The sequence below is a fragment of the Panulirus ornatus genome, chromosome 37, assembly GCF_036320965.1.
Source record: "Panulirus ornatus isolate Po-2019 chromosome 37, ASM3632096v1, whole genome shotgun sequence".
NCBI lineage: Eukaryota > Metazoa > Arthropoda > Malacostraca > Decapoda > Palinuridae > Panulirus > Panulirus ornatus.
Window position 1 is genome coordinate 7,557,668 of NC_092260.1, and position 26,684 is coordinate 7,584,351.

At 45.6% G+C, this 26,684-nt stretch overlaps 2 protein-coding genes across 2 annotated transcripts in view; one reads left to right on the top strand and one right to left on the bottom strand.

Annotated features, from left to right (window-relative positions):
- Positions 1–13,519, top strand: part of LOC139760479 (uncharacterized) — a 59,043-nt gene extending 45,524 nt beyond the window's left edge. The window contains exons 6-8 of the mRNA XM_071683755.1: positions 4,600–4,704; positions 8,731–8,820; positions 11,392–13,519. Of these exons, the coding sequence (XP_071539856.1) occupies positions 4,600–4,704; positions 8,731–8,820; positions 11,392–11,523 (327 nt within the window). The 3' untranslated portion in view covers positions 11,524–13,519. The remainder of the gene's footprint in view (positions 1–4,599; positions 4,705–8,730; positions 8,821–11,391) is intronic.
- A 2,007-nt stretch (positions 13,520–15,526) lies between these two features.
- LOC139760481 (uncharacterized) overlaps positions 15,527–26,684 on the bottom strand; it is a 60,084-nt gene continuing 48,926 nt past the window's right edge. Inside the window, exons 4-7 of the mRNA XM_071683764.1 lie at positions 26,222–26,476; positions 25,753–25,831; positions 25,153–25,501; positions 15,527–21,694 (exon numbers count right to left, since the gene is read on the bottom strand). Of these exons, the coding sequence (XP_071539865.1) occupies positions 21,569–21,694; positions 25,153–25,501; positions 25,753–25,831; positions 26,222–26,476 (809 nt within the window). The 3' untranslated portion in view covers positions 15,527–21,568. The remainder of the gene's footprint in view (positions 21,695–25,152; positions 25,502–25,752; positions 25,832–26,221; positions 26,477–26,684) is intronic.

Genomic DNA, 26,684 nt, shown 5'->3' on the forward strand with positions numbered 1-26,684 from the left:
GAAAAATGTAGCTTAGACATTGAAGCTTATTGATACAGTGGTTAGATTGATGAGAACTGCTATTGACGTTTGTGTAAATAAATTATACATTTCCTTTTTTCCATAGCCAGAGGTTGAACCATTATGTGACATTCTTTTTTTTCATTCATTTCAAGCTAGAAGTTTCAGTTTTCTAAATTGTTTCTTACATTTCTCATATGTATATATATGTATGTGTGGGTGTGTGAATATGTGCGTATGTATGTGTAGGTGTGTGTATGTGTATATGTATATATATATGTATATTATCCCTGGGGATAGGGGTGAAAGAATACTTCCCACGTATTCCTCGCGTGTCGTAGAAAGCGACTAGAGGGGACGGGAGCGGGGGGCCAGAAATCCTTCCCTCCTTGTATTAACTTTCTAAAATGGGAAACAGAAGAAGGAGTCACGCGGGGAGTGCTCATCCTCCTCGAAGGCTCAGAGTGGGGTGCCTAAATGTGTGTGGATGTAACCAAGATGTGAAAAAAGGAGAGATAGGTAGTATGTTTGAGGAAAGGAACCTGGATGTTTTGGCTCTGAGTGAAACGAAGCTCAAGGGTAAAGGGGAAGAGTGGTTTGGGAATGTCTGGGGAGTAAAGTCAGGGGTTAGTGAGAGGACAAGAGCAAGGGAAGGAGTAGCAATACTCCTGAAACAGGAGTTGTGGGAGTATGTGATAGAGTGTAAGAAAGTAAATTCTCGATTAATATGGGTAAAACTGAAAGTTGATGGAGAGAGGTGGGTGATTATTGGTGCATATGCACCTGGGCATGAGAAGAAAGATCAAGAGAGGCAAGTGTTTTGGGAGCAGCTGAATGAGTGTGTTAGTGGTTTTGATGCACGAGACCGGGTCATAGTGATGGGTGATTTGAATGCAAAGGTGAGTAATGTGGCAGTTGAGGGAATAATTGGTATACATGGGGTGTTCAGTGTTGTAAATGGAAATGGTGAAGAGCTTGTAGATTTATGTGCTGAAAAAGGACTGATGATTGGGAATACCTGGTTTAAAAAGCGAGATATACATAAGTATACTTATGTAAGTAGGAGAGATGGCCAGAGAGCGTTATTGGATTACGTGTTAATTGACAGGCGTGCGAAAGAGAGACTTTTGGATGTTAATGTGCTGAGAGGTGCAACTGGAGGGATGTCTGATCATTATCTTGTGGAGGCTAAGGTGAAGATTTGTATGGGTTTTCAGAAAAGAAAAGTGAATGTTGGGGTGAAGAGGGTGGTGAGAGTAAGTGAGCCTGAGAAGGAGACCTGTGTGAGGAAGTACCAGGAGAGACTGAGTACAGAATGGAAAAAGGTGAGAACAATGGAAGTAAGGGGAGTGGGGGAGGAATGGAATGTATTTAGGGAATCAGTGATGGATTGCGCAAAAGATGCTTGTGGCATGAGAAGAGTGGGAGGTGGGTTGATTAGAAAGGGTAGTGAGTGGTGGGATGAAGAAGTAAGAGTATTAGTGAAAGAGAAGAGAGAGGCATTTGGACGGTTTTTGCAGGGAAAAATGCAATTGAGTGGGATATGTATAAAAGAAAGAGACAGGAGGTCAAGAGAAAGGTGCAAGAGGTGAAAAAAAGGGCAAATGAGAGTTGGGGTGAGAGAGTATCATTAAATTTTAGGGAGAATAAAAAGATGTTCTGGAAGGAGGTAAATAAAGTGCGTAAGACAAGGGAGCAAATGGGAACTTCGGTGAAGGGCGCAAGTGGGGAGGTGATAACAAGTAGTGGTGATGTGAGGAGATGGAGTGAGTATTTTGAAGGTTTGTTGAATGTGTTTGATGATAGAGTGGCAGATATAGGGTGTTTTGGTCGAGGTGGTGTGCAAAGTGAGAGGGTTAGGGAAAATGATTTGGTAAACAGAGAAGAGGTAGTGAAAGCTTTGCGGAAGATGAAAGCCGGCAAGGCAGCAGGTTTGGATGGTATTGCAGTGGAATTTATTAAAAAAGGGGGTGACTGTATTGTTGACTGGTTGGTAAGGTTATTTAATGTATGTATGACTCATGGTGAGGTGCCTGAGGATTGGCGGAATGCGTGCATAGTGCCATTGTACAAAGGCAAAGGGGATAAGAGTGAGTGCTCAAATTACAGAGGTATAAGTTTGTTGAGTATTCCTGGTAAATTATATGGGAGGGTATTGATTGAGAGGGTGAAGGCATGTACAGAGCATCAGATTGGGGAAGAGCAGTGTGGTTTCAGAAGTGGTAGAGGATGTGTGGATCAGGTGTTTGCTTTGAAGAATGTATGTGAGAAATACTTAGAAAAGCAAATGGATTTGTATGTAGCATTTATGGATCTGGAGAAGGCATATGATAGAGTTGATAGAGATGCTCTGTGGAAGGTATTAAGAATATATGGTGTGGGAGGCAAGTTGTTAGAAGCAGTGAAAAGTTTTTATCGAGGATGTAAGGCATGTGTACGTGTAGGAAGAGAGGAAAGTGATTGGTTCTCAGTGAATGTAGGTTTGCGGCAGGGGTGTGTGATGTCTCCATGGTTGTTTAATTTGTTTATGGATGGGGTTGTTAGGGAGGTAAATGCAAGAGTTTTGGAAAGAGGGGCAAGTATGAAGTCTGTTGGGGATGAGAGAGCTTGGGAAGTGAGTCAGTTGTTGTTCGCTGATGATACAGCGCTGGTGGCTGATTCATGTGAGAAACTGCAGAAGCTGGTGACTGAGTTTGGAAAAGTGTGTGGAAGAAGAAAGTTAAGAGTAAATGTGAATAAGAGCAAGGTTATTAGGTACAGTAGGGTTGAGGGTCAAGTCAATTGGGAGGTGAGTTTGAATGGAGAAAAACTGGAGGAAGTGAAGTGTTTTAGATATCTGGGAGTGGATCTGGCAGCGGATGGAACCATGGAAGCGGAAGTGGATCATAGGGTGGGGGAGGGGGCGAAAATCCTGGGGGCCTTGAAGAATGTGTGGAAGTCGAGAACATTATCTCAGAAAGCAAAAATGGGTATGTTTGAAGGAATAGTGGTTCCAACAATGTTGTATGGTTGCGAGGCGTGGGCTATGGATAGAGTTGTGCGCAGGAGGATGGATGTGCTGGAAATGAGATGTTTGAGGACAATGTGTGGTGTGAGGTGGTTTGATCGAGTGAGTAACGTAAGGGTAAGAGAGATGTGTGGAAATAAAAAGAGCGTGGTTGAGAGAGCAGAAGAGGGTGTTTTGAAGTGGTTTGGGCACATGGATAGGATGAGTGAGGAAAGATTGACCAAGAGGATATATGTGTCGGAGGTGGAGGGAACAAGGAGAAGAGGGAGACCAAATTGGAGGTGGAAAGATGGAGTGAAAAAGATTTTGTGTGATCGGGGCCTGAACATGCAGGAGGGTGAAAGGAGGGCAAGGAATAGAGTGAGTTGGAGCGATGTGGTATACCGGGGTTGACGTGCTGTCAGTGGATTGAAGCAGGGCATGTGAAGCGTCTGGGGTAAACCGTGGAAGGCTGTGTAGGTATGTATATTTGCGTGTGTGGACGTATGTATATACATGTGTATGGGGGGGGTTGGGCCATTTCTTTCTTCTGTTTCCTTGCGCTACCTCGCAAACGCGGGAGACAGCGACAAAGTATAATAAAATATCCCTGGGGATAGGGGAGAAAGAATACTTCCCACGTATTCCCTGCGTGTCTTAGAAGGCGACTAAAAGGGAAGGGAGCGGGGGGCTGGAAATCCTCCCCTCTCGGTTTTTTTTTTTTTTTTTTTTTTCCAAAAGAAGGAACAGAGAAGAGGTCCAGGTGAGGATATTCCCTCAAAGGCCCAGTCCTCTGTTCTTAACGCTACCTCGCTATCGCGGGAAATAGCGAATAGTATAAAAAAAAAAAAAAAAAAAAAAAAAAAAATATATATATATATATATATATATATATATATAATTTTTCATAACTGATCTAGACAGTGGGAACTTTGTAATTTTAATCAATACCTTGTTTCATTATTCCATTCGACAATTGCAAATATATATTTTTGATCATGATCCTGTATAAGAATGGCTTTCACAGGACACTGTCTGTGGTTGAGATGTACCTTCAGTTTCTCTATCATGACATCATGTCATGATCAGAGATACTTAGTGCCACGCAAAATATTCTCTTATTGCTGTGTTATTGTAGAGTTCAGCCTCTCAAAGTCATTCGAACTCCTTCCGTGGTGGTGTTCAACGAATCATCAAATGCGGTTACGAGGAGGGAGCTGGATGTGCTATGTGACAGTAGATGTGACGATGTGTTACCCACTTGTTGTGTGACAGTAGATGTGACCCTGTGTTACTCTTGATGTGTTACCCACTTGTTGTGTGACAGTAGATGTGACCCTGTGTTACTCTTGATGTGTAACCCACTTGTTGTGTGACAGTAGATGTGACCCTGTGTTACTCTTGATGTGTTACCCACTTGTTGTGTGACAGTAGATGTGACCATGTGTTCCTCTTGATGTGTTACCCAGGTGTTGTGTGACAGTAGATGTGACCATGTGTTACTCTTGATGTGTTACCCAGGTGTTGTGTGACAGTAGATGTGACCACGTGTTCCTCTTGATGTGTTACCCACTTGTTGTGTGACCATGTGTTCCTCCTGATGTGTTACCCAGGTGGTGTGTGGCAGCTGGGGCAGCGCTGCGGACGCCGTAAAGGTGTGGGAAGCGTCCACGGCCAGGCTCACCCACGTCCTACACTCCGACGCTGTTAACACCTCCGTGAGTACCTCCCTCCCTCCACACACACACACACACACACACCCACAGTACCCTCCCTCCCTCCACATCCACCCGCAGTACCCTCCCTCCTACCACAATCACCTGCAGTACCCTTCCCTCCTCTACACCCACCCTCCCTCCACACCCACCCGCAGTACCCTCCCTCCCTCCACACCCACCCGCAGTACCCTCCCTCCCTCCACACCCACCCACACTACCCTTCCCTTCTCTGCACCAACCCTCCCTTCACACCCACCCGCGGTACCCTCCCTCCCTCCACACCCACCCACACTACCCTTCCCTTCTCTGCACCAACCCTCCCTTCACACCCACCCGCGGTACCCTCCCTCCCTCCACACCCACTCACGGTACCCTTCTCTCCTCTGCACCCACCCGCAGTACCATCCCTCCCTCCACACCCACCTGCAGTACCCTTCCCTCCTCTGCACCCACCCTCCCTCCACACCCACCCACAATACCTTCCCTCCCTCCACACCCACCCGCAGTACACTTCCCTCCTCTGCACCCACCCACCCTCCACACCCACCCACAATACCTTCCCTCCCTCCACACCCACCCGCAGTACACTTCCCTCCTCTGCACCCACCCTCCCTCCACACCCAACCACAATACCTTCCCTCCCTCCACACCCACCCTCAGTACCCTCCCTTCCTTAACAACCACCCACAGTGCCCTCACTTCCTCCCTCCACGTCCACCCTTACTAACGTCCCTCCACACCCATCCTCACTATCCTCCCTCCTTCCCTCCACACCTACCCTCACTACCCTCCCTCCCTCCACGCCACTGACAGGAGACTTATTAAATCAAGCCAGTGTTTGGTGTCACATATTTGTCACCGTTTGTTCGTCGACCATTTGCCATATAGATATATTATATTTCCCAGTAAAATGTCCAAGTGTCAGTCTTTCACTTAAACAGGATCTTAAAAAGCTAAATAAACAGTGGTCAGTATTCCTAATGAAATATATGTCTGTGTGTGATGGATGTGTGAGTGTTATGGCTAGGTTATTGCGAAGGCAATGCCAATATCAAGGCTATTTTAGTGTTATGGCTATGTCAGTATCAAGGCTATGTTAGTGTTATGGGTATGTCAGTGTTATGGTTATGTCAGTGTCAAGGCTATGTTAGTGTTATGGCTGTCAGTGTTATGGCTCTCTGTGTTATGGCTATGTCTGTGTTACGACTGTGTTAGTGTCATGGCTATGTCAGTGTTATGGCTATGTCAATATCAAGGCTATGTTAGTGTAATAGCTATGTCATTGTTATGGCTATGTCAGTGTTATGGCTATGTCTGTGTTACGGCTGTATTAGTGTCATGGCTATATCAGTGTTATGGCTATGTCAGTGTTATGGCTATGTCTGTGTTACGGCTGTATTAGTGTCATGGCTATATCAGTGTCATGGCTATATCAGTATCAAGGCTATGTTATTGTTATGGCTATGTCAGTGTTATGGCTATGTTAGCGTTATGGCTATGTCAGTTTTATGGTTATGTCAGTATCAAGGCTATGTTAGCGTTATGGCTATGTCAGTGTTATGGCTATGTCAGTGTTATGGCTATGTCTGTGTTACGGCTGTGTTAGTGTTATGGCTATGTCAGCATCAAGGCTATGTTAGTGTTTTGGCTATGTTAGTGTTATGGCTATGTCATTATCAAGGCTATGTTAGTGTTATGGCTATGTCAGTGTTATGGCTGTCTGTGTTATGGCTATGTCTGTGTTACGACTGTGTTAGTGTCATGGCTATATCAGTGTTATGGCTATGTCAGTATCAAGGCTATGTTAGTGTTATGGTTATGCTAGTGTTATGGCTATGTCTGTGTTACGGCTGTGTTAGTGTCATGGCTATATCAGTGTTATGGCTATGTCAGTATCAAGGCTATGTTAGTGTTATGACTGTGTCAGTGTTATGACTATCAATGTTATGGCTATGTCAGTGTTATGGCTATGTTAGTGTTATGGCTATGTCAGTGTTATGGCTATGTCAGTATCAAGGCTATGTTAGCGTTATGGCTATGTCAGTGTTATGGCTATGTCAGTATCAAGGCTATGTTAGCGTTATGGCTATGTCAGTGTTATGGCTATGTCAGTGTTATGGTTATTTCAGTATCAAGGCTATGTTAGTGTTATGGCGATGTCAGTGTTATGGCTATGTCAGTATCAAAGCCATGTTAGTGTTATGGCTATGTCAGTGTTATGAGTGTGTTAGAGTCTGGAATTTTATCTTCTCATGTTATCCTTCACATGTTCACAAGATAGCAGCATTATGTTACCTTAGTCAGTACAATATTTCCACCAATGAACATGACGCTACACTCTTTGAGTACAACGATACACTCTTTGACTACGACGGCACCGTTCTTGAGAACGACGGTACACTCCTAAAGTACGACGGTACACTCCTTAAGTACGACGGTACACTCCTTGAGTACGACAGTGCATTCCGTGAGTACGACGGTACACTCCTTAAGTACGACGGTACACTCCTTGAGTACGACAGTGCATTCCTTGAGTACGACGGTACACTCCTTAAGTACGACGGTACAATCCTTAAGTACGACGGTACACTCCCTAAGTACGACGGTACACTCCTTAAGTACGACGGTACACTCCTTGAGTACGACAGTGCATTCCTTGAGTACGACGGTACACTCCTAAAGTACGACGGTACACTCCTTAAGTACGACGGTACACTCCTTGAGTACGACAGTGCATTCCTTGAGTACGACGGTACACTCCTTAAGTGCGACGGTACACTCCTTAAGTACGACGGTACACTCCTTGAGTACGACAGTGCATTCCGTGAGTACGACGGTACACTCCTAAAGTACGACGGTACACTCCTTAAGTACGACGGTACACTCCTTGAGTACGACAGTGCATTCCGTGAGTACGACGGTACACTCCTTAAGTACGACGGTACACTCCTTAAGTACGACGGTACACTCCTTGAGTACGACAGTGCATTCCGTGAGTACGACGGTACACTCCTTAAGTACGACGGTACACTCCTTAAGTACGACGGTACACTCCTTGAGTATGACAGTGCATTCCGTGAGTACGACGGTACACTCCCTAAGTACGACGGTACACTCCTTGAGTACGACAGTGCATTCCGTGAGTACGACGGTACACTCCTTGAGTACGACAGTGGATTCCTTGAGTACGACGATACATTCCTTGAGTATGACGGTACACTCCTTAAGTACGACGGTACACCCCTTAAGTACGACGGTACACTCCTTGAGTACGACAGTGCATTCCTTGAGTACGACGGTACACTCCTTAAGTACGACGGTACAATCCTTAAGTACGACGGTACACTCCCTAAGTACGACGGTACACTCCTTAAGTACGACAGTACACTCCTTGAGTACGACAGTGCATTCCGTGAGTACGACGGTACACTCCTTAAGTACGACGGTACACTCCTTAAGTACGACGGTACACTCCTTGAGTACGTGCATTCCTTGAGTATGACGGTACACTCCTTAAGTACGACGGTACACTCCTTAAGTACGACGGTACACTCCTTGAGTACGACGGTACACTCCTTGAGTACGTGCATTCCTTGAGTATGACGGTACACTCCTTGAGTGCGAGGCACGCTCTTTGAGTACGACAGCACAGCCCTTGAGTACCGGTACATTCCTTGAGTGCGATGCCCTTAACTTTGACCTGACCCTTAAGGCTCGGCTTGAGTCAAGGCCAGGTCATGATAGTTCAGGGTTAGGTCCTCGTACAGGAGGATGACGACCTGGGTAGAGCAGCACCAGGCCAGCAGCAGCTGACCTGGTTGGTGCCCTTCCCTCGCGATCGCTTGGCCTCACACTAGTGTGCGCCGCCTGCCAGTGTGACCATCAGGACCACAACGTGGGACTGTGTGAGAGAGAGAGAGAGAGAGAGAGAGAGAGAGAGAGAGAGAGAGAGAGAGAGAGAGAGAGAGAGAGAGAGAGAGAGAGAGAGACGCTAACTGAGATGTACGGTGTTCTCTCACCCTACAGGTGTACAGTACTGCGTGGGCTGGCAAGGAGACGGTGGCGGTGGGAGGTGCTGACCCAAACCTTCTGAGGCTCACCACCCTGGACAACACGGTGAGAGAGAGAGAGAGAGAGAGAGAGAGAGAGAGAGAGAGAGAGAGAGAGAGAGAGAGAGAGAGAGAGAGAGAGAGAGAGAGGTTTAATTGCCTGTTGGCGAGGGATATCAGGTGAAGGAGTTAATTCCTCATTTATTCCCATTTCATCAACAGTAACTCAACAGATTGGAATGATTATCTTCTCCCTTCTTGTGGCATTTGTGGCATCGCCATGTAGTTTACAACTAGGGTCACTGAATAATGAAATAAGTTATCAAGAAACGTTATAACTAAGGTAATTAAATATGAGACAAATTAACGAGAAACACCACTTTATAACGGGTCATTAAGTAATGAGACAAATTAACGTGAACACCACTTTATAACCAGGGGTCATTAAGTAATGAGATAAATTAACGAGAACCATCACTTTATAACCAGGGGTCATTAAATAATGAGTCAAATTAACGAGAAACATCACTTTATAACCAGGGGTCATTAAATAATGAGTCAAATTAACGAGAAACATCACTTTATAACCAGGGGTCATTAAATAATGAGTCAAATTAACGAGAAACATCACTTTATAACTGGGGTCACTAAGTGATGGGAGATTAACAAAAGAGAGTAGCATCTCTTGGCGTCTTTTGTTAACACTGGTGAGGAACCATTTCTATCGAAGCTTTATCCCATCTGCTGACGTCACCCTTGTGTCGTTGTCAGTGTTATGAAGTTAACTGAGCGACAAACACTTCTGCCGAGTCAGTAAGGGGCCCATGTGTGACTGCAGAAGGTGATTCAATCCTACATAGGCCATGTGTGATTGCAGAAGGTAATTCAATCCTACATAGGCCATGTGTGATTGCAGAAGGCGATTCAATCCTAACACTCTGCTTCGAGTGTTAGGAAAAGTTTGTTCAGAGTTCAAATCCGTCTCGTCACACCGCCACAAGCGGTGTTTAAGACTCCCTGATGAGGTATATTCTCATTATCTTTTTTTTTTTTTTACCAGGGATACAAATCATATCCGTCATTTTGGTGACCATATTCAACCTTGCAAATTATCACTCCGCGTCCCATTTCGATTTCATTTGCACGTTTATATAGATATGTTTTTGAATCATTTGCATACAGTACAAACAGAAGTGTGCCAAGGTCTGAATCTTGCGCTCCACCAGGAATGGACCAGCGGGCCCCAAAGTGTCTGTCTGTCCTCTGTATTCCCATGTACATACTATTGTACTCCCATGTATGTACATACTATTGTACTCCCATGTATTTACATTCTATTGTATTCCCATGTACATACTTTTGTATTCCCATATATGTACATACTTTTGTATTCCCATGTATGTACATACTGTTGTATTCCCATGTACATACTTTTGTATTCCCATATATGTACATACTTTTGTATTCCCATGTATGTACATACTGTTGTATTCCCATGTACATGCTTTTGTATTCCCATATATGTACATACTTTTGTATTCCCATATATGTACAAACTTTTGTCTTCCCATGTATGTATATGCTACTGTATTCCCTTTTGGAAATTTGTGGATTTTCCACTTGATTCTGGTCGTTTTCTGGTTGACAGCAAGTCTGTAACGTAGAGACATACAAAAACATGAGACATTCTCACATGGCACCTCATTGAGGCTCATCTTGGACGTTACAAATAAATGGCAAGTGACTTTCTGTCTCTAATCTCGAGTCTGGTCACTTGGACATATCTACACCTCCAGCCAATCCTCCTCCTCCTCCTCAGAACTTCCTCTTCTTGTTACACTGTCAAATTTTGTCTTGGTCTTTCCTCCCACTCAGCCTACCTGAGCTATCTTTCTCGGCAAGGCTGCTCTCTTCTGTCTTCCATCATCTGAGTTCCTCTCTCTTCTTCAGCATTAAAATATTCCCTTCTCTAATTCCTTCTCCTTTTTCTCTATCATTCATTACTTCTTCTTTATCCACTTCTGTCTGTCTTGTTCTTCCCCTTTCCCTCTACCAATATTCCTTTCTCCACCTGTGTCCGTCTTTATCATTTCCCATCTTCCACACGTAACTCACTACCATTGATCTTCGCTCTCCTTGCCATCCCTTATAATAACACCAACAATCTTTCTGCTCTTTCCTCTCTTCCTTGCCTTGTCTGCCTAAGTCAATCCTCTCCTCTAGTCCGCCTCCAGGTTACTGCACATGACACGGCCAAACTTGTGGTGTCTCTGAACAAAACTCCTCAGTGGATGAATACCTCAATGAGGTGAGTCAACCCCGACATTTCCCTCGGTTCCTGAACCTCTGGTTAAGCGGACGCGATAATGAAACTCGATTCATTAAAGTAAGAAAAGGTGACGCTTGCGAATTACGTTGTGTAGGATGATTAGCAGATTTCTGAGGATATGCAACTAAGGTAAATAAATGGTAGAGTATAGGTGTCAGCAGCAGTCATTTTGCCTCACCTGATACAGACCTGTCGAGGTCATCTTCCTCAGCTTCTACCCTGACGCATACATAGGCAAGTAAGTCTCAACACTTGCACTGCCTCTTCTGTTACTGTCGAAGAGCTACCCGTCCTCTCCCTGCTCGACAGACTGTGGGTGTATTGCGAGGCGTTCGTAACACTGTGTGGGCGCTGGACGCTTTGTTGGGCCGTGGACACCAGGGGACGCGCCTGGCGGTCGCCTCAGGACCCACGCTCTACATCCTAGACGTCCTCAAGTGAAGGCCCAAGCTGCGGCCCAGCTTGGTCCTCGTGTCCTCCATGCACCACGACAAGCATGCGGCCGACGCAGAGGGCCTCCACAGCCGCGAGGATCACACGACAAACGGTGTTCCCAGAGATGTCACAAGGTCACACGAGATTGTAGTCTACATAGGAACAATGCACAGAGACAGGTGGCCAGGTGTACTGCACTTGTCTACATCAGCAGCGTCCCATCGGCGTCACAAATCAAAGAGCCAAGTCTTCAGTTTTCGTCACATTCATTAGTGCACAACAGAAAATCGGCCCACCCTGACCTCCACCACTCACTCTCCGGCCAACCTTCACCTCCAATGCTACCTCTCCGGCTCACCCTGACCTCCAGCACCACCTCTCCGTCCCACCCTGACCTCCAGCACCACCTCTCCGTCCCATCCTGACCAGCAACAACTCTCCGGACCACCCAGGCCTCCACTTCCACCTCTCCGGCCCACCGTCACCTTCAGCACTACCTCTCCGGCCCACCCTGACCTCCACTGCCACCTCTTCGGCCCACCTTGACCTTTATCACCACCTCTTCAGCCCATCCTGACCTCCAGCAACACCTCTCCTGCCCACCCTGACCTCCAGCAACACCTCTCCGGCCCACCCTGACCTTCAGCACCACCTCTCCGGCCCACGCTCACCTCCAACATCACCTCTGCGGCCTACCGTGATCGCCAGCACCACATCTCCGTCCCACTCTGACTTCCATCATCACCTCTTCGGCCCACCCTGACCTCGAGCACACTATTCTCGCGCCCACGCTGGAGTTGTCACCAACGATAACCATCACACCTCAACAGGACTCTCAACAAAGATCACCACAAAACAAATGGTTAGTTGTGTCATCCACCACACCTAACTGGTATGTTTCGCGTCATCACCACACAACCAAGTTGATGAATTAGGTCACCATCATACAAAACCCGTGCCATATCGCCGCGCACGCCAACTGCTGTATCAAATCAGTATAACCTGGCACAACTAGTATCTGTGTCATGTCACCACGACACAATCCAACCGGTGTCATGTCACCCATCACATAATCCAACTGGTGTCATGTCACCCAGCACATAATCCAACTGGTGTCATGTCACCCATCACATAATCCAACTGGTGTCATGTCGCCAACACAAATGGATGACTTTGGACAGATGCAAAACTACATAAGTGACAGACAACATGGTCTACGAGAGAGTGTGCTCCGTTTTCGACCAAGAGAAGTATGGGTGGATTGTCAACATCTTGGCTACCAGAGAGAATCTGACACTGTACCAGACAGTAGGCGGGAAGAAAGCTTTGGTCTCCAGGTAGGAATAAGGAGGGTGGGAGACAGAGAATGAAGGCTTCAGTATGAATTTCCAGCAAGAATAAACCACAGAAGTGTGTTTGTGAGAGAGACTTCGTTCCTGAGTTGTCGCCAAATATTAGAATTACGCTCATAAACAAGCTATTCATTTCTTACTTAATGCCAAAACCAGAATATGATTGTCAATTTTGATCACAGTTCTAAGAAAATATGGAGTAGGTCTGAGGAAGATAACAAAGATGGTTCCAGATTTAGGGGAGTTGAGTTACAGGTAAGGGCTGGAGGCTTTAATTCTCCCCACCGTAGAAGAAAGAAGAGCAAGGAGTGACTTGATCATGAGTTTACACCTTTTTTTTTTTTAACCAGGCTTGATGATGAAGAGAGTGAACAGTTCTTTGAAAAGTGCAAGGAAAGAACAACCACAAGCCTGAAATTTGTTTGAAAAGAAAAGAAGTACGTGTTACAGTATATACAAGAATGGTGGATGAATATGACAAACTAAGTTAGAGTACTGTGAAAATGAGCAGCATAAAGAAGTTAAAAGAACTTGCATGATAACAGAGGGACCCACTAATGTAGAACCTCCTCCCTCCCCTTACAGTAAGTAAAGATCAGTAATTAACAGTGTAACCAGGGAAGACATGCCAATTACAGTTTGTGAATATTTTTGCATCATTTCAAGAATCCAACTGAGACGATAAAAATATTCCTTAACTAAATACCGACATTGGTTGAAGCAAATATACTGAATGACTCTTATAAAGGATGGGATGAATGCATGAAATGAAAATCTTAAGTAATAATAATGAAGCTATTGGAATACATCCAATTATCAATAAATACATATTTTTTATTTAATACGGTATTAGACTTCGGTGAGCTACCAGAAGAATGATTCAAATTGGCATAATAATGTCCATGTGTTGAAATAGAGATAATTGAGGTGATGCCAATTATTATAAACGTAACACTAAATATGTTTTGATAAGAATATCTACATAAGCCCACTCTCTTTTATAACCGCCAAGACGGGTTTGTCACGCCCCTTGGCTCATGACAGTTGAAGAACTTTGATTTGTTTTCTCTCCATATGACGCCTTTGGCTAGTCATGCATTTGATGTTTTACGAGCATTTTAATGTCTGCTGCTCTGTTATGGTCTGGCAATATGGGTCAATGCTTACGCAAACAGTCAACGTCTAAGACATCATCTAAATTTGTCCATGGCTATAACGTACTTAGTGTTTCATGTTACCCCCACACCTATAAGATGGTTGTGTCATGTCACCATCACATTTGTCCAAATGTTGGGTCATATCACCACTACAGGACACACTACCACAAACTTTAATGAGTGTGTTGTCATCACAACACAGCCTAGCTGGCGTTCGTTTCTTGTGCCACCACACAAGCTAGCTGGTATATTATGTCGCCACCACGCGACCAAACTGGTATGACACGTCAGTACTACATCCCAACTAATGTGTCTTACTACCACCGCACAACCCAGACTACAATGTCATGTCACGACTACACCACACAACTAGTGCGTCATGTTACCTCCACACAACCCAAAAGCTGTCATGTCAGCACCACATAACCCAACTAATGTGTCATGTTACAAACAACCTAAGTGGCGCATGTCACCTCCACACAACCCAGTTAGTGAGTCATATCGCTGCCACACAACCCAAATGGTGTTTCATATCACTAGCACACAGCCCATTTGGTTTGTCATGTCATGTGGTCCAATAACACGATTGATGTATCATTCCTTTACCACACAGACCCGTTAGGTATATCACCAGCACAAAACAGCGTCTTGTCCCCATCAAGAATACAGGTGGGTTCGTCATGTCATCACCACAGAGCACAGCTGGTGCGTAATATTGCCACCAAAACCACATAGTTGTGGGTTATAGTTTTACAACACGTCACTGTCGTTATGCCACACCATAACTCAGTGTGTACAGAGGTCAAGCTGTTAATGATATCATGATAATAGTAGTGTTAATAACTTACCTCAGTGTTTTTATACAACCATTACAGTTAACCTTACCTGTAGAGAATCATGAATTAACATAAATAACTGATGATCTAACGTTACTGATGATGTTATCTAGGAAATTAATCTGGGATCTCTGATCATTATTTCCTAGGCGTCAGGTGGTGGACGACAAAACTCGCTTCACCAAAAGTGAATAAGTTCCTGTTCTTTTTTTTCTAGTGCCTTACAATGTCAATGGTCTTGTAAGGAAGAGACAGAACTAATAAGTTCATCTTTGAGACGTTACATCACAGTAACTGTGTCCAGTTGGTGGGAGAAATCTTTCTCGACCAGGAAAGAATGTGTTTGGCTCAGCTAACATTTATAAAACAAAACAGAAACTCGTAGAATTCTTCACACACACGAGGAATAAGTTGCGAGATGAGATCAGGTCAGCCTCCCAGTGCTCTACAGCAGTCAGGGGTGAATGCGTTCACTACTCACAGACAGACGTTATGATGGTAATATTAAAATAAAACTTGAATGTCAGAGCGCCCGGCTCACGTACGTGACTGACTTACCATTGTTGTTGACACAGAAACGTTACAGTACCAACACCTTAGGCTACTGGCTGGCTAAACAAGCCGATCATCTTTATTTCTTGAAGGGGAAACTGAGACTCGTATCTTTACTGTTTGTGTTTATTCAACCAAACATATACAGAAGCTACCGTATGTATGCATGACTGTACACAGAGGTTGGATCTATATAAGGAGTTCAGGCCAGTAGCAGTTAGTCTAGACAACAGAACACTTACAGTGCGTCAGAACAAGGCAGCTGAACTCTTATCATATAACTCAGGTTAACCCTATTTTCAGACTCTAAAATGGTTAGGTGTATTGTGTATCTGACATACTTGTCAGTTTGAAACAGGACATCTTTCTTAGAAAAAACATATCAAATAGAGTAATTGTGAGTACTTGGATGAAAATACATATCTTGCCAATGACAGGTTTTTTGTCTCTTGCACAGGAAGCAGAGACACACGCTCGCTACACACCAACACTTGGGTATACAGGTATATAGGTATACAGGCGCTGGTCGCAACACCTGGGTGTTGTTACATGAAAAACTTGGTCAGTGACATGACTTGCATGTCATTAGGAATGGGTAGTTTTCGTCCTCCTTATAGTGTTGTGGAGGGAGTTCCAGGCCCACCCCTCCCACCCAGTTCGATGGAGGGAGTACCTGACCCCCACTTTCCCACATAGCGTAATGGAAAGCGCGCCAGGCCCCTCCCTCTGACCTGGTGTGACGGGAGTAATGGCTAGGCTCCACTGCCTCACCCAGTGTGATAGAGAGAGCTCCAGGCTTAACTATCTGCCCTGGTGTGATACAGTGAGCTTCAGTATCTCACAAAGTAAGATATAGAGAGCTCCTGGCCCCTCCCTCTGACTTAGAGTGATGGAGTGGGCTCCACTGTCCCACCTGGTGAGCCAAGTGAGCGCCAGGCTCACCCGGCACCATCCAAGACCCCTGCTCGAGGACACCTAGTGTCATGTAACACATCAGGTTGGTCTGCACTCTGTGGTCCCTGGCTGCCAATTGGGTCAGTAAGGCAGAAAGCAGTACTTCAAAAACGTCACATCTACATGAAACACATTATCTATATCTCAGGTCTATCGCATCTCTATTTTGTGCCTATGAAAGAAAGAGAGACAGAGAGAGAGAGACCCGTTCAGCTGCCCAAGGGGAGGTGCAAAAACATTCAGAATATTATTAAGTTTTACCTTTGAAAGTTATGCAAACAAACCGGTACACTAACCACTCAACATTACAAGACAGATTAAATGAAAGCCTTTTATCACATCAACGGGAAGGCCAGAAATATTCCAAGAGGAAGCTGGACAGTAGAACGTAATCGTTATCTAAGATAATGAATGTCATTTCGAGGGAGGAAAAAATCATCATGAATTACTGATAAGCTGGAAGATTAGTCTTATAATTAGAACACGGTATAAATTAGTACAGAGTTATCTACAGCCTACATACAGACTGGGAAGCGGGGTACCATTTGTACGGGATGCTAACGAGGGTATACCAACATACTGTTTCATTAAGGGCCCTGTGGTCAGTCCACTTGGTCTCTGAACATCCATATCCCCAGTCTTACAGTATAATGTCGCCCTGTGTAGCGAGAGAAAGGATTGTACGTTGATTCCTTCTGCTGGTGGGGTGCTGAGGGCTGCATGAGGGAGAGGCATGCACCCGCCCACAGGACGCCGTCAGCTCTGTCTCTAAGCCATCTTGGGACAGAGAGAGAGAGAGAGAGAGCCAGGGGGGGGAGGTGGTTGGTGGACGTCCCCAGCGTTGGACTCTAGTGCTGAGTCGTGGCCAAGAAGGGAATGCGTTTGACCTTAGCCTGCGCTGGTGGGTGGGAGGGTGGCACCTGCTGGGGGCAGGGCCAGTGCGCCGCCCCCCGACAGTGCCACTCACCCTTCACCTAACAGACATAATATCTAAGAACACCTAAACCCTGCTTAAGAATGTTACCATGTATGACATGAAAATATATGTATATATAAAATATAAGAACAATTATTGCCTCATCAAATCAAATTAAACCTTGTGTGAAGTCAGATCACTACGGGGGTAGCGCGGTGCCGGGAGCCCCAGGTGAGTGAGTGGCCAGCACGGGCGGCCTCCCTCACCACCACTCAGGCCAGGATGGACACCTCCAAGTGGCAACGACCCGAGTCCTCTGACACCAACATTGAAGTCATAAAAGATGAGTTCCACATCCCATGCCATGCACGTTGACCACAATGAATAATTGACCTTATGATTCAAAATATACGATGCTTCTGCAGTATGACATGAGCAGTACGCCATCAGCAGTAAACCATCAGCAGTAGACCATCAGCAGTATACCATCAGCAGTACACCATCAGCGTACGCCAGCAACAGTATACCATCAGCAGTATACCATTAACAGTAAACCATTAGCAGTATACCATCAGCAGTATGCCATCAGCAGTAAACCATCAGCAGTATACCATCAGCAGTACACCAGCAGCAGTACAATATCAGCAGTATACCATCAGCAGTATACCATCAGCAGTACGCCATCAGCAGTATACCATCAGAAGTATACCATCAGCAGTATGCCATCAGCAGTACGCCATCAGCAGTATACCATCAGCAGTACACCATCAGCAGTATACCATCAGCAGTACATCATCAGCAGTATACCATTAACAGTAAACCATCAGCGGTATACCATCAGCAGTACACCAGCAGCAGTATACCATCAGCAGTACACCATCAGCAGTACGCCATCAGCAGTATACCATTAACAGTAAACCATTAGCAGTATACCATCAGCAGTACACCAGCAGCAGTATACCATCAGCAGTACACCATCAGCAGTATACCATTAACAGTAAACCATCAGCAGTATACCATCAGCAGTACACCATCAGCAGTATACCATCAGCAGTATACCATCAGCAGTATACCATCTGCAGTATACCATCAGCAGTACACCAGCATCGAACGCCATCAGCAGTATACCATCAGCAGTAAACCATCAGCAGTACACCAGCAGCGTACGCCATCGGCAGTATACCATCAGCAGTATGCCATCAGCAGTACGCCATCAGCAGTATACCATCAGCAGTACGCCATCAGCAGTACGCCATCAGCAGTATACCATCAGCAGTATACCATCAGCAGTACGCCATCAGCAGTACGCCATCAGCAGTATACCATCAGCAGTATACCATCAGCAGTACACCATCAGCAGTATACCATCAGCAGTACACCATCAGCAGTATACCATCAGCAGTATACCATCAGCAGTACACCATCAGCAGTATACCATTAACAGTAAACCATCAGCAGTATACCATCAGCAGTATACCATCAGCAGTATACCATCAGCAGTACACCAGCAGCGTACGCCATCAGCAGTATACCATCAGCAGTATACCATCAGCAGTATACCATCAGCAGTATACCATCAGCAGTATACCATCAGCAGTACACCATCAGCAGTATACCATCAGCAGTATACCATCAGCAGTATACCATCAGCAGTACACCAGCAGCGTACGCCATCAGCAGCATACCATCAGCAGTATACCATCAGCAGTACACCATCAGCAGTATACCATCAGCAGTATACCATCAGCAGTATACCATCAGCAGTACACCATCAGCAGTATACCATCAGCAGTATACCATCAGCAGTACACCGTCAGCAGTACACCAGCAGCGTACGCCATCAGCAGCATACCATCAGCAGTATACCATCAGCAGTATACCATCAGCAGTATACCATCAGCAGTATACCATCAGCAGTACACCATCAGCAGTACACCATCAGCAGTATACCATCAGCAGTATACCATCAGCAGTATGCCATCAGCAGTATGCCATCAGCAGTACGCCATCAGCAGTATACCATCAGCAGTACACCATCAGCAGTACACCATCAGCAGTATACCATCAGCAGTATACCATCAGCAGTACACCATCAGCAGTATACCATCAGCAGTATACCATCAGCAGTATACCATCAGCAGTACACCAGCAGCGTACGCCATCAGCAGTACACCATCAGCAGTATACCATCAGCAGTACACCATCAGCAGTACACCATCAGCAGTATACCATCAGCAGTATACCATCAGCAGTATGCCATCAGCAGTATGCCATCAGCAGTACGCCATCAGCAGTATACCATCAGCAGTACACCATCAGCAGTACACCATCAGCAGTATACCATCAGCAGTATACCATCAGCAGTATACCATCAGCAGTATACCATCAGCAGTACACCATCAGCAGTACACCATCAGCAGTATACCATCAGCAGTATACCATCAGCAGTATGCCATCAAAATCTATAATAAGCCAACTTACACAGATAACTACAAGAACAGCTGTACTGTACACACAGCAAAGCTGGCCACCTGCTGCCACCCAGCCAGGTGTCACGGGTGGTGTGTCCACGCCTGCCACCCAGCCAGGTGTCACGGGTGGTGTGTCCACTCCTGCCACCCAGCCAGGTGTCATGGGTGGTGTCCACGCCTGCCACCCAGCCAGGTGTCACGGGTGGTGTGTCCACGCCTGCCACCCAACCAGGTGTCATGGGTGGTGTGGCCACGCTTGCCACCCAGCCAGGTGTCACGGGTGGTGTGTCCACTCCTGCCACCCAGCCAGGTGTCATGGGTGGTGTCCACGCCTGCCACCCAGCCAGGTGTCATGGGTGGTGTGGCCACGCTTGCCACCCAGCCAGGTGTCACGGGTGGTGTGTCCACGCCTGCCACCCAGCCAAGTGTCACGAGTGGTGTGGCCACGCTTGCCACCCAGCCAAGTGTCACGGGTGGTGTGGCCACGCTTGCCACCCAGCCAGGTGTCACGGGTGGTGTGTTCACGCCTGCCACCCAGCCAAGTGTCACGAGTGGTGTGGCCACGCCTGCCACCCAGCCAGGTGTCACGGGTGGTGTGGCCACGCTTGCCACCCAGCCAAGTGTCACGAGTGGTGTGGCCACGCTTGCCACCCAGCCAGGTGTCACATGTGGTGTAGCCAAGCCCGCCACACACTGGCCAGCCTCGCATGAGTCAGGATGGAATCGCGTAACAGGTGATCAGGTATGATCCAGGGGGCCGCAGCCCCGCCCGTGTGGTGGCCGGGTCCCAGCACTGTCGGTACCACACTACCACCACACTCCACCCAACCAGCACACACACACACACACACACACACACACAGACACACACACTCACACACACACCTCCCTCCATCCAACACACTCTAACCTTTACTTTAGCAGGTAATGCAATGTGACTATCCTTACACTAACGGTATTGGTAAATAACAGCAAAATGTTTTAATTAGACGAAACCAAAAGAAAAAATAAAATATATATATTTATATATATATGTCAGTCCCCATTTGCCTCAGGATCGTCGAGAATATACCTTTCCAATTCCCCTGCAGGAGGGGGGTCTCCCGTCTCCCTGCAGGGGGTCACACGGCTCCTCACAGCACTGACGTGTGTCTTGTCAGTACCTGACGTGTGTCTGGACAGTACGTGGCCCGGAGGTAATGCATCACAAACAGAAGCTTCATTAATGACGAAAAAATTAATCAATGAAAAAATTCTAACTACGTTCTAATTACGATAACTGATGGACTCGTTGCCGTCCCAATAACTACACATTTTCTTTTTTTCCTTATTTAGAAAATCTAAACAGTTAAGATATTCCTCTCCTACTAGATAATTTACAATTCAACATCTAAAAATCAAATCCCATTTTCAGTCCCCCAGAGCTACGCTAACGTTTGAATTCTCTGCCATATTAAGAGGTTTCAGTTAACTTACTCAAAGTATCCAATCGTGCACCAAATATGTAGGATTCGGTGCTCTTAATTCTGCAGCTCGAAATCAATGGTGAAAAGTACTTATATTGTCCTCGTGATCGTGAGGGTGGAGGGGCAGCTTCCTCGATCGTCCTCCTGATCGTGAGGGTGGAGGGGCAGCTTCCTCGATCGTCCTCGTGATCGTGAGGGTGGAGGGGCAGCTTCCTCGATCGTCCTCCTGATCGTGAGGGTGGAGGGGCAGCTTCCTCGATCGTCCTCCTGATCGTGAGGGTGGAGGGGCAGCTTCCTCGATCGTCCTCCTGATCGTGAGGGTGGAGGGGGCAGCTTCCTCGATCGTCCTACACATTCTCGATCCTGATCTTGATGACGTCATCAGCCTGGGCTAGCAGCTTCTTCTTCTCGGAGCAAGAAAGGTCGTCCTCGTCGTACTCGTCCTCGTCCTCCTCCATCTCCAACTCAGGAGGCTGGGGAACAACCAGACACTTAGTACTCTGGATGTATAGCATCATCCATCCTGCCTACTGATCCACAGCACACGATAGACAGTATCATCATCCACCTACTGAACCACAACACACGATAGATAGCATCATCATCCACCTACTGAACCACAACACAGGATAGATAGCATCATCATCCATCTACTTAACCTTAACACACGATAGAGAGCATCATCATCCATTTACTTAACCTTAACACACGATAGAGAGCATAATCATCCATCTACTGAACCTTAACACACGATAGAGAGCATCATCACCCATCTACTTAACCTTAACACACGATAGAGAGCATCATCATCCATCTACTTAACCTTAACACACGATAGAGCATCATCATCCATCTACTGAACCTTAACACACGATAGAGAGCATCATCACCCATCTACTTAACCTTAACACATGATAGAGAACATCATCATCCATCTACTTAACCTTAACACACGATAGAGAGCATCATCATCCATCTACTTAACCTTAACACACGACAGACAGCATCATCATCCATCTGCTGAACCTTAACACACGATAGAGAGCATCATCATCCATCTACTGAATCTTAACACACGATAGAGAGCATCATCATCCATCTACTTAACCTTAACACACGATAGAGAGCATCATCATCCATCTACTGAACCTTAACATACAAGAGACAGCATCATCTTAACGCAACAGAGCTGCAACTGTTTATTTATTACTTCAACTGTCGCATTACTATCATGACATCTCAGTCGCCATGACCTAGAATGGGGAAAAAATAGAGCTTTTCTGGCATAGGTCTAAACAAACCCTGCAAGAATGTCACAACACATTGCTCTTAAAGTTAATATACCTGATTGAAATTCTAATATTGTATCCACTCTGCATCTAGTCGGTAAAACTCACCGCATGTAAGACTATGTTATGTAATGAACCAACTATTGATGTAACGAGAATCTGCCCACAGGGCTTGACGAAGACCCTTTGTAACCTCTGTATTTCTTCTGCGCTACCGCTCACTTGATGACCATGGGGTATGAAGTAAATTTACCGGGGATACCAGCACAAATGAATCAATCATCTCATGAATACGAAACGCCTATGCTCTCCCTCACTGAGTCTGTCAGACATGCCACGTACATGACCTGATTCCTCTCCCATTTCACTCAGCTGTTTCATGAACGTCTCCTGCCTGCCTGTCTTGCCCGTCAAAATTATACCTGTTTACGAGGATGACAAAAATACAAACGATGATACATTTAAAGTACTTGTGGGAACAGCAGCGTTGACTCTAAAGTGACAATCATAACGATCTTAAAAACTATATAATAGTTAAAGTACAGATCAACGCCTTCATCCAGGGATAGAGAGAACGAATGATACTACTGTAAAGGCAAGTGGGAAAGTTGAAAGAGGTTAAAAACTTTCATTCAATGTACCGTATACTGTAGTAGTGTGACCACACCAAGCTGCCTGTATTGTATGAGTTATTTTTGACATAAAGGCATTTTATCAAGAATCACACCAGAGGGTGACAAGTAAGGGAGGAAGGGGACTATCGAACAGGTCACATGGCTCTTCTAGATCACATGACTGGGTAAAGTTACAGCGTAGGATTAACACAGATATTTCGAGGAACACATAATCAATGGACTCTTCATACTTTGCAGAAGCATTTTTGACTTGGGGGAACGTGATCTGGACCCCTATTTTTGTCTAAGTACCAGATTAATGAGCATGGACAGCTGTGATCTAGAAAATCTGGAGGGCAAAAGTAAGTGCACAACTATGGAAAGGCAACAGAAGTATTTTTCTAAGCCTAACCTTACTTCACATTTAAGAGCCGAAATTTACTTACTTCAATTTTCTATTTCATAATATATCAACAACATTTTCCTCTTCCTTCCGCCATATTGACTGAAAGTAGTAAGAAAGTAAAATACAGCTAAGACAGTCTCGGCTGAAAATCCAAAAACAAATGAATGCAAACAACACCCTAACATATTTTCCAAATAACCTAAATAAAGTAAATTTAGGCTGCTGGGTGAAGTTAAGTGAGGTTTTCATTTCTATTGATTAGCAGAAGCGTAACAGTTACTTTCACCCTACATTCTCCCCAGATCATCATAGCCCTCCCTACTATCATACTTATTATCGAAGGAAAGGAAATAAAGCTGCAAATCTCGCTTTTTAGATTAAAATCACTACTACTAAGTATAAGGAGTCCACAGACATGACTCAGATTCATATAATTTCTGTGGTGCCCCTAAACTGGAACTTTATAGACTAGCCAAGTCACCTGGTTCTCTGCTCAAGTTGAACATTAATTCCTTATTGTCCAACACTTAACATGCTCATCCTCCAGTCTTTCATAACTGTAAGAACCATAGCAATGCTGGCAGCCACGGTTGCAGCAATGAGACCGACCAAAGGGCGCAGCGAACACCTGACTGACCAGGAACCTTCAGTTCAGGATGAAGACCGACGTAACAGACGGACGGACGGAGTACGGCAGGCAGATCAACCAGCTAACACACTGTTAATAATAAAAGTGATACTATGAAGCACAGAGCCCAGCAAACAAGAGGTAGTCGTCAAGCATCTCCCGTGGAACACCAGGGCAAGTTGCTGAGTGATTTAACCGAGCCAGACATCAAAGGAAGTGTAGAGATGGAGAGTGTAGCCTAACACGGGCCGCAGCCGTGATGCTCATCTGCAAGTGTGTTGGAGGATGGGATCCTTCACTCACGAGATTCTGGTGAGTTTTTTCTTTGCTAGAGAGGGACTTATGAAGCTTGGTGACAATTTAGCTTCCTAAGATAACTGTAGGCAAGTTGCATGAAATATGGGAAATTCAGAGATAACGTAATCAGTTATGTGGTATATATTGTAACCACTGTACGTACTGTGCTTGCCTCTACCTACCCCTACCCATATACTCTTCACACGCTGTCACAAAAACATTTTGTCTTATGTATGATTACGTAAGCGAACCTTCCTATAATTACGTAAGTTGATACCGTTGGCACACAAGCTTTGGTAACAGCCAGAGGGGAGTGTGGCCTTGGGGTAGGTAGTCTCATAACACCCGTCTGTTAAGTGAGCTTTGCCGGACAACCTCGTATGTGAGACGGTAAAACATTAAGAGATGGTACTGTGAAGGCTTCTACTGGGCGGGCCGGGGCAGTACTGGCTCGAGAATCCAGAACATAGGAAAGTATAACCGCAAGTATGGACAAGAAAGGAGAGTGAGTAAGCAATTTAGAAACATAAATGTAAACTCTTGAATCAAGGTAAGCGAAGATGAACTGAATATGACAACACTGGAAAACTGAAAGAAAAAGTGAAAGGAAAATATAAAACAGGTAAAGGCTGGACCTTGCAAGTGTGAAGCTCCCTTCCCTTATGAATAAATAGGTAACAAGAACAGGGACGCTAACCTTAGTCTTGACGACCTTGATGTCATCTGGTGGGGCTGTGAGGGTGAAGCAGAGCCACAGGATCACCAGCGCAGACGTGAAGATGGTGACGGCGATGAACCAACGCGGCAGACCAGACTTGCGGGAGATGCATTCCAGCAGATCCAATTGCTGCTGCTGTTGCTGTTGCTGCTGTTGTTGCTGTTGTTGCAGCTGGTTCTGCTGCTGCTGCTGCTGCTGTTGTTGGGTCTGCTGAGGACGCTGCTGCTGGGTCTGCTGATGATGCTGCTGTGGCTGTTGGACATGGCGGTGGTGACAGTCATGGTCGTGGTGGTGGCCAGCGTTGGGGTCCACTAAGGGCGCGTCATCGCTGGAGGCAAAGGTTGGTTAACTTGAGGTCCTGTCGCAGCTCTCTCTCTCTCTCTCTCTCTCTCTCTCTCTCTCTCTCTCTCTCTCTCTCTCTCTCTCTCTCTCTCTCTCTCTCACTTAACATTACTTCAGTCATTTTGTTCAGTTCTGTTCCCCCCACCCCCCACCCCCCAACCCAAACACAATAGGTTCGTCTGTTAAACACACTCTGCTCTACTGTGTCTTAGGCTAGTCATGAGAGGCAAGACTTACCTGCTGCTGATGGTGTAGTGACCCAGGAGCTGGGAGTAGTAGACAGGGTTCCCGCGGTACTTGTGTTCGCTGCCGTGCACTGCTCACGCCACATGCAATACCAACACCATTCATATTACATATATACCAGAAACACATTGCCACGCTGTATGGCCGAGAATTTTGAGCTTTTTTTTTTATCAAGGAAAAAGAATCTTTTTAAGGCTCATGAATATGCATCATGTTTTGGTTGAATATAACAAACAAAATGTTCATTATATAATACAATTAAATACCTTTCCTCATACGTGAAATGCTATTCAGATTGTATCAAAGATATTTGTTTCTAACCAGAGCAACTACTTTTACAATGAACAATTGAAAAAATAACAAAACTCGAAACATATCTGATATCAGTTCCCCGTATCACAGAACATGTCAGAGATGACGGGCTGCAGAAGCTGCGGCATGGCGGAGCGTCAACACCCACCTTGTATTTTTTCGTGGGTCTCCTGCTGGAGTGGGTCTCGCTGGTCGCCGGTGGTCCAGGCCCAGGTGACGCGGACCAAGCGCCCCACATGACCCACCAGGCCGAACATGACGTGCTGGAACATGGCTAGAGGGGACCTGGAAGTGTCCTGGACCCCGGTGTGCCCTGGCTGGGTGGCGGCGGTGATGGCCTGATAGTGGCACCCCACCAGACACGCCGCTTGCTCCTCCGTCAGGTGGTAGGCCGTCAGACAGGCTGCAACCACATAAAAATCACTCCAGAATTTGCCTTATTGCCTCCAAGATATGATTTATTTTTTCATAACGTGAGTCGTGAAAATACCCAGTTCATATATATATATATATATATATATATATATATATATATATATATATATATATATATATATATATATATATATATATATATATATATATATCTTTTCTTTCATACTATTCGCCAT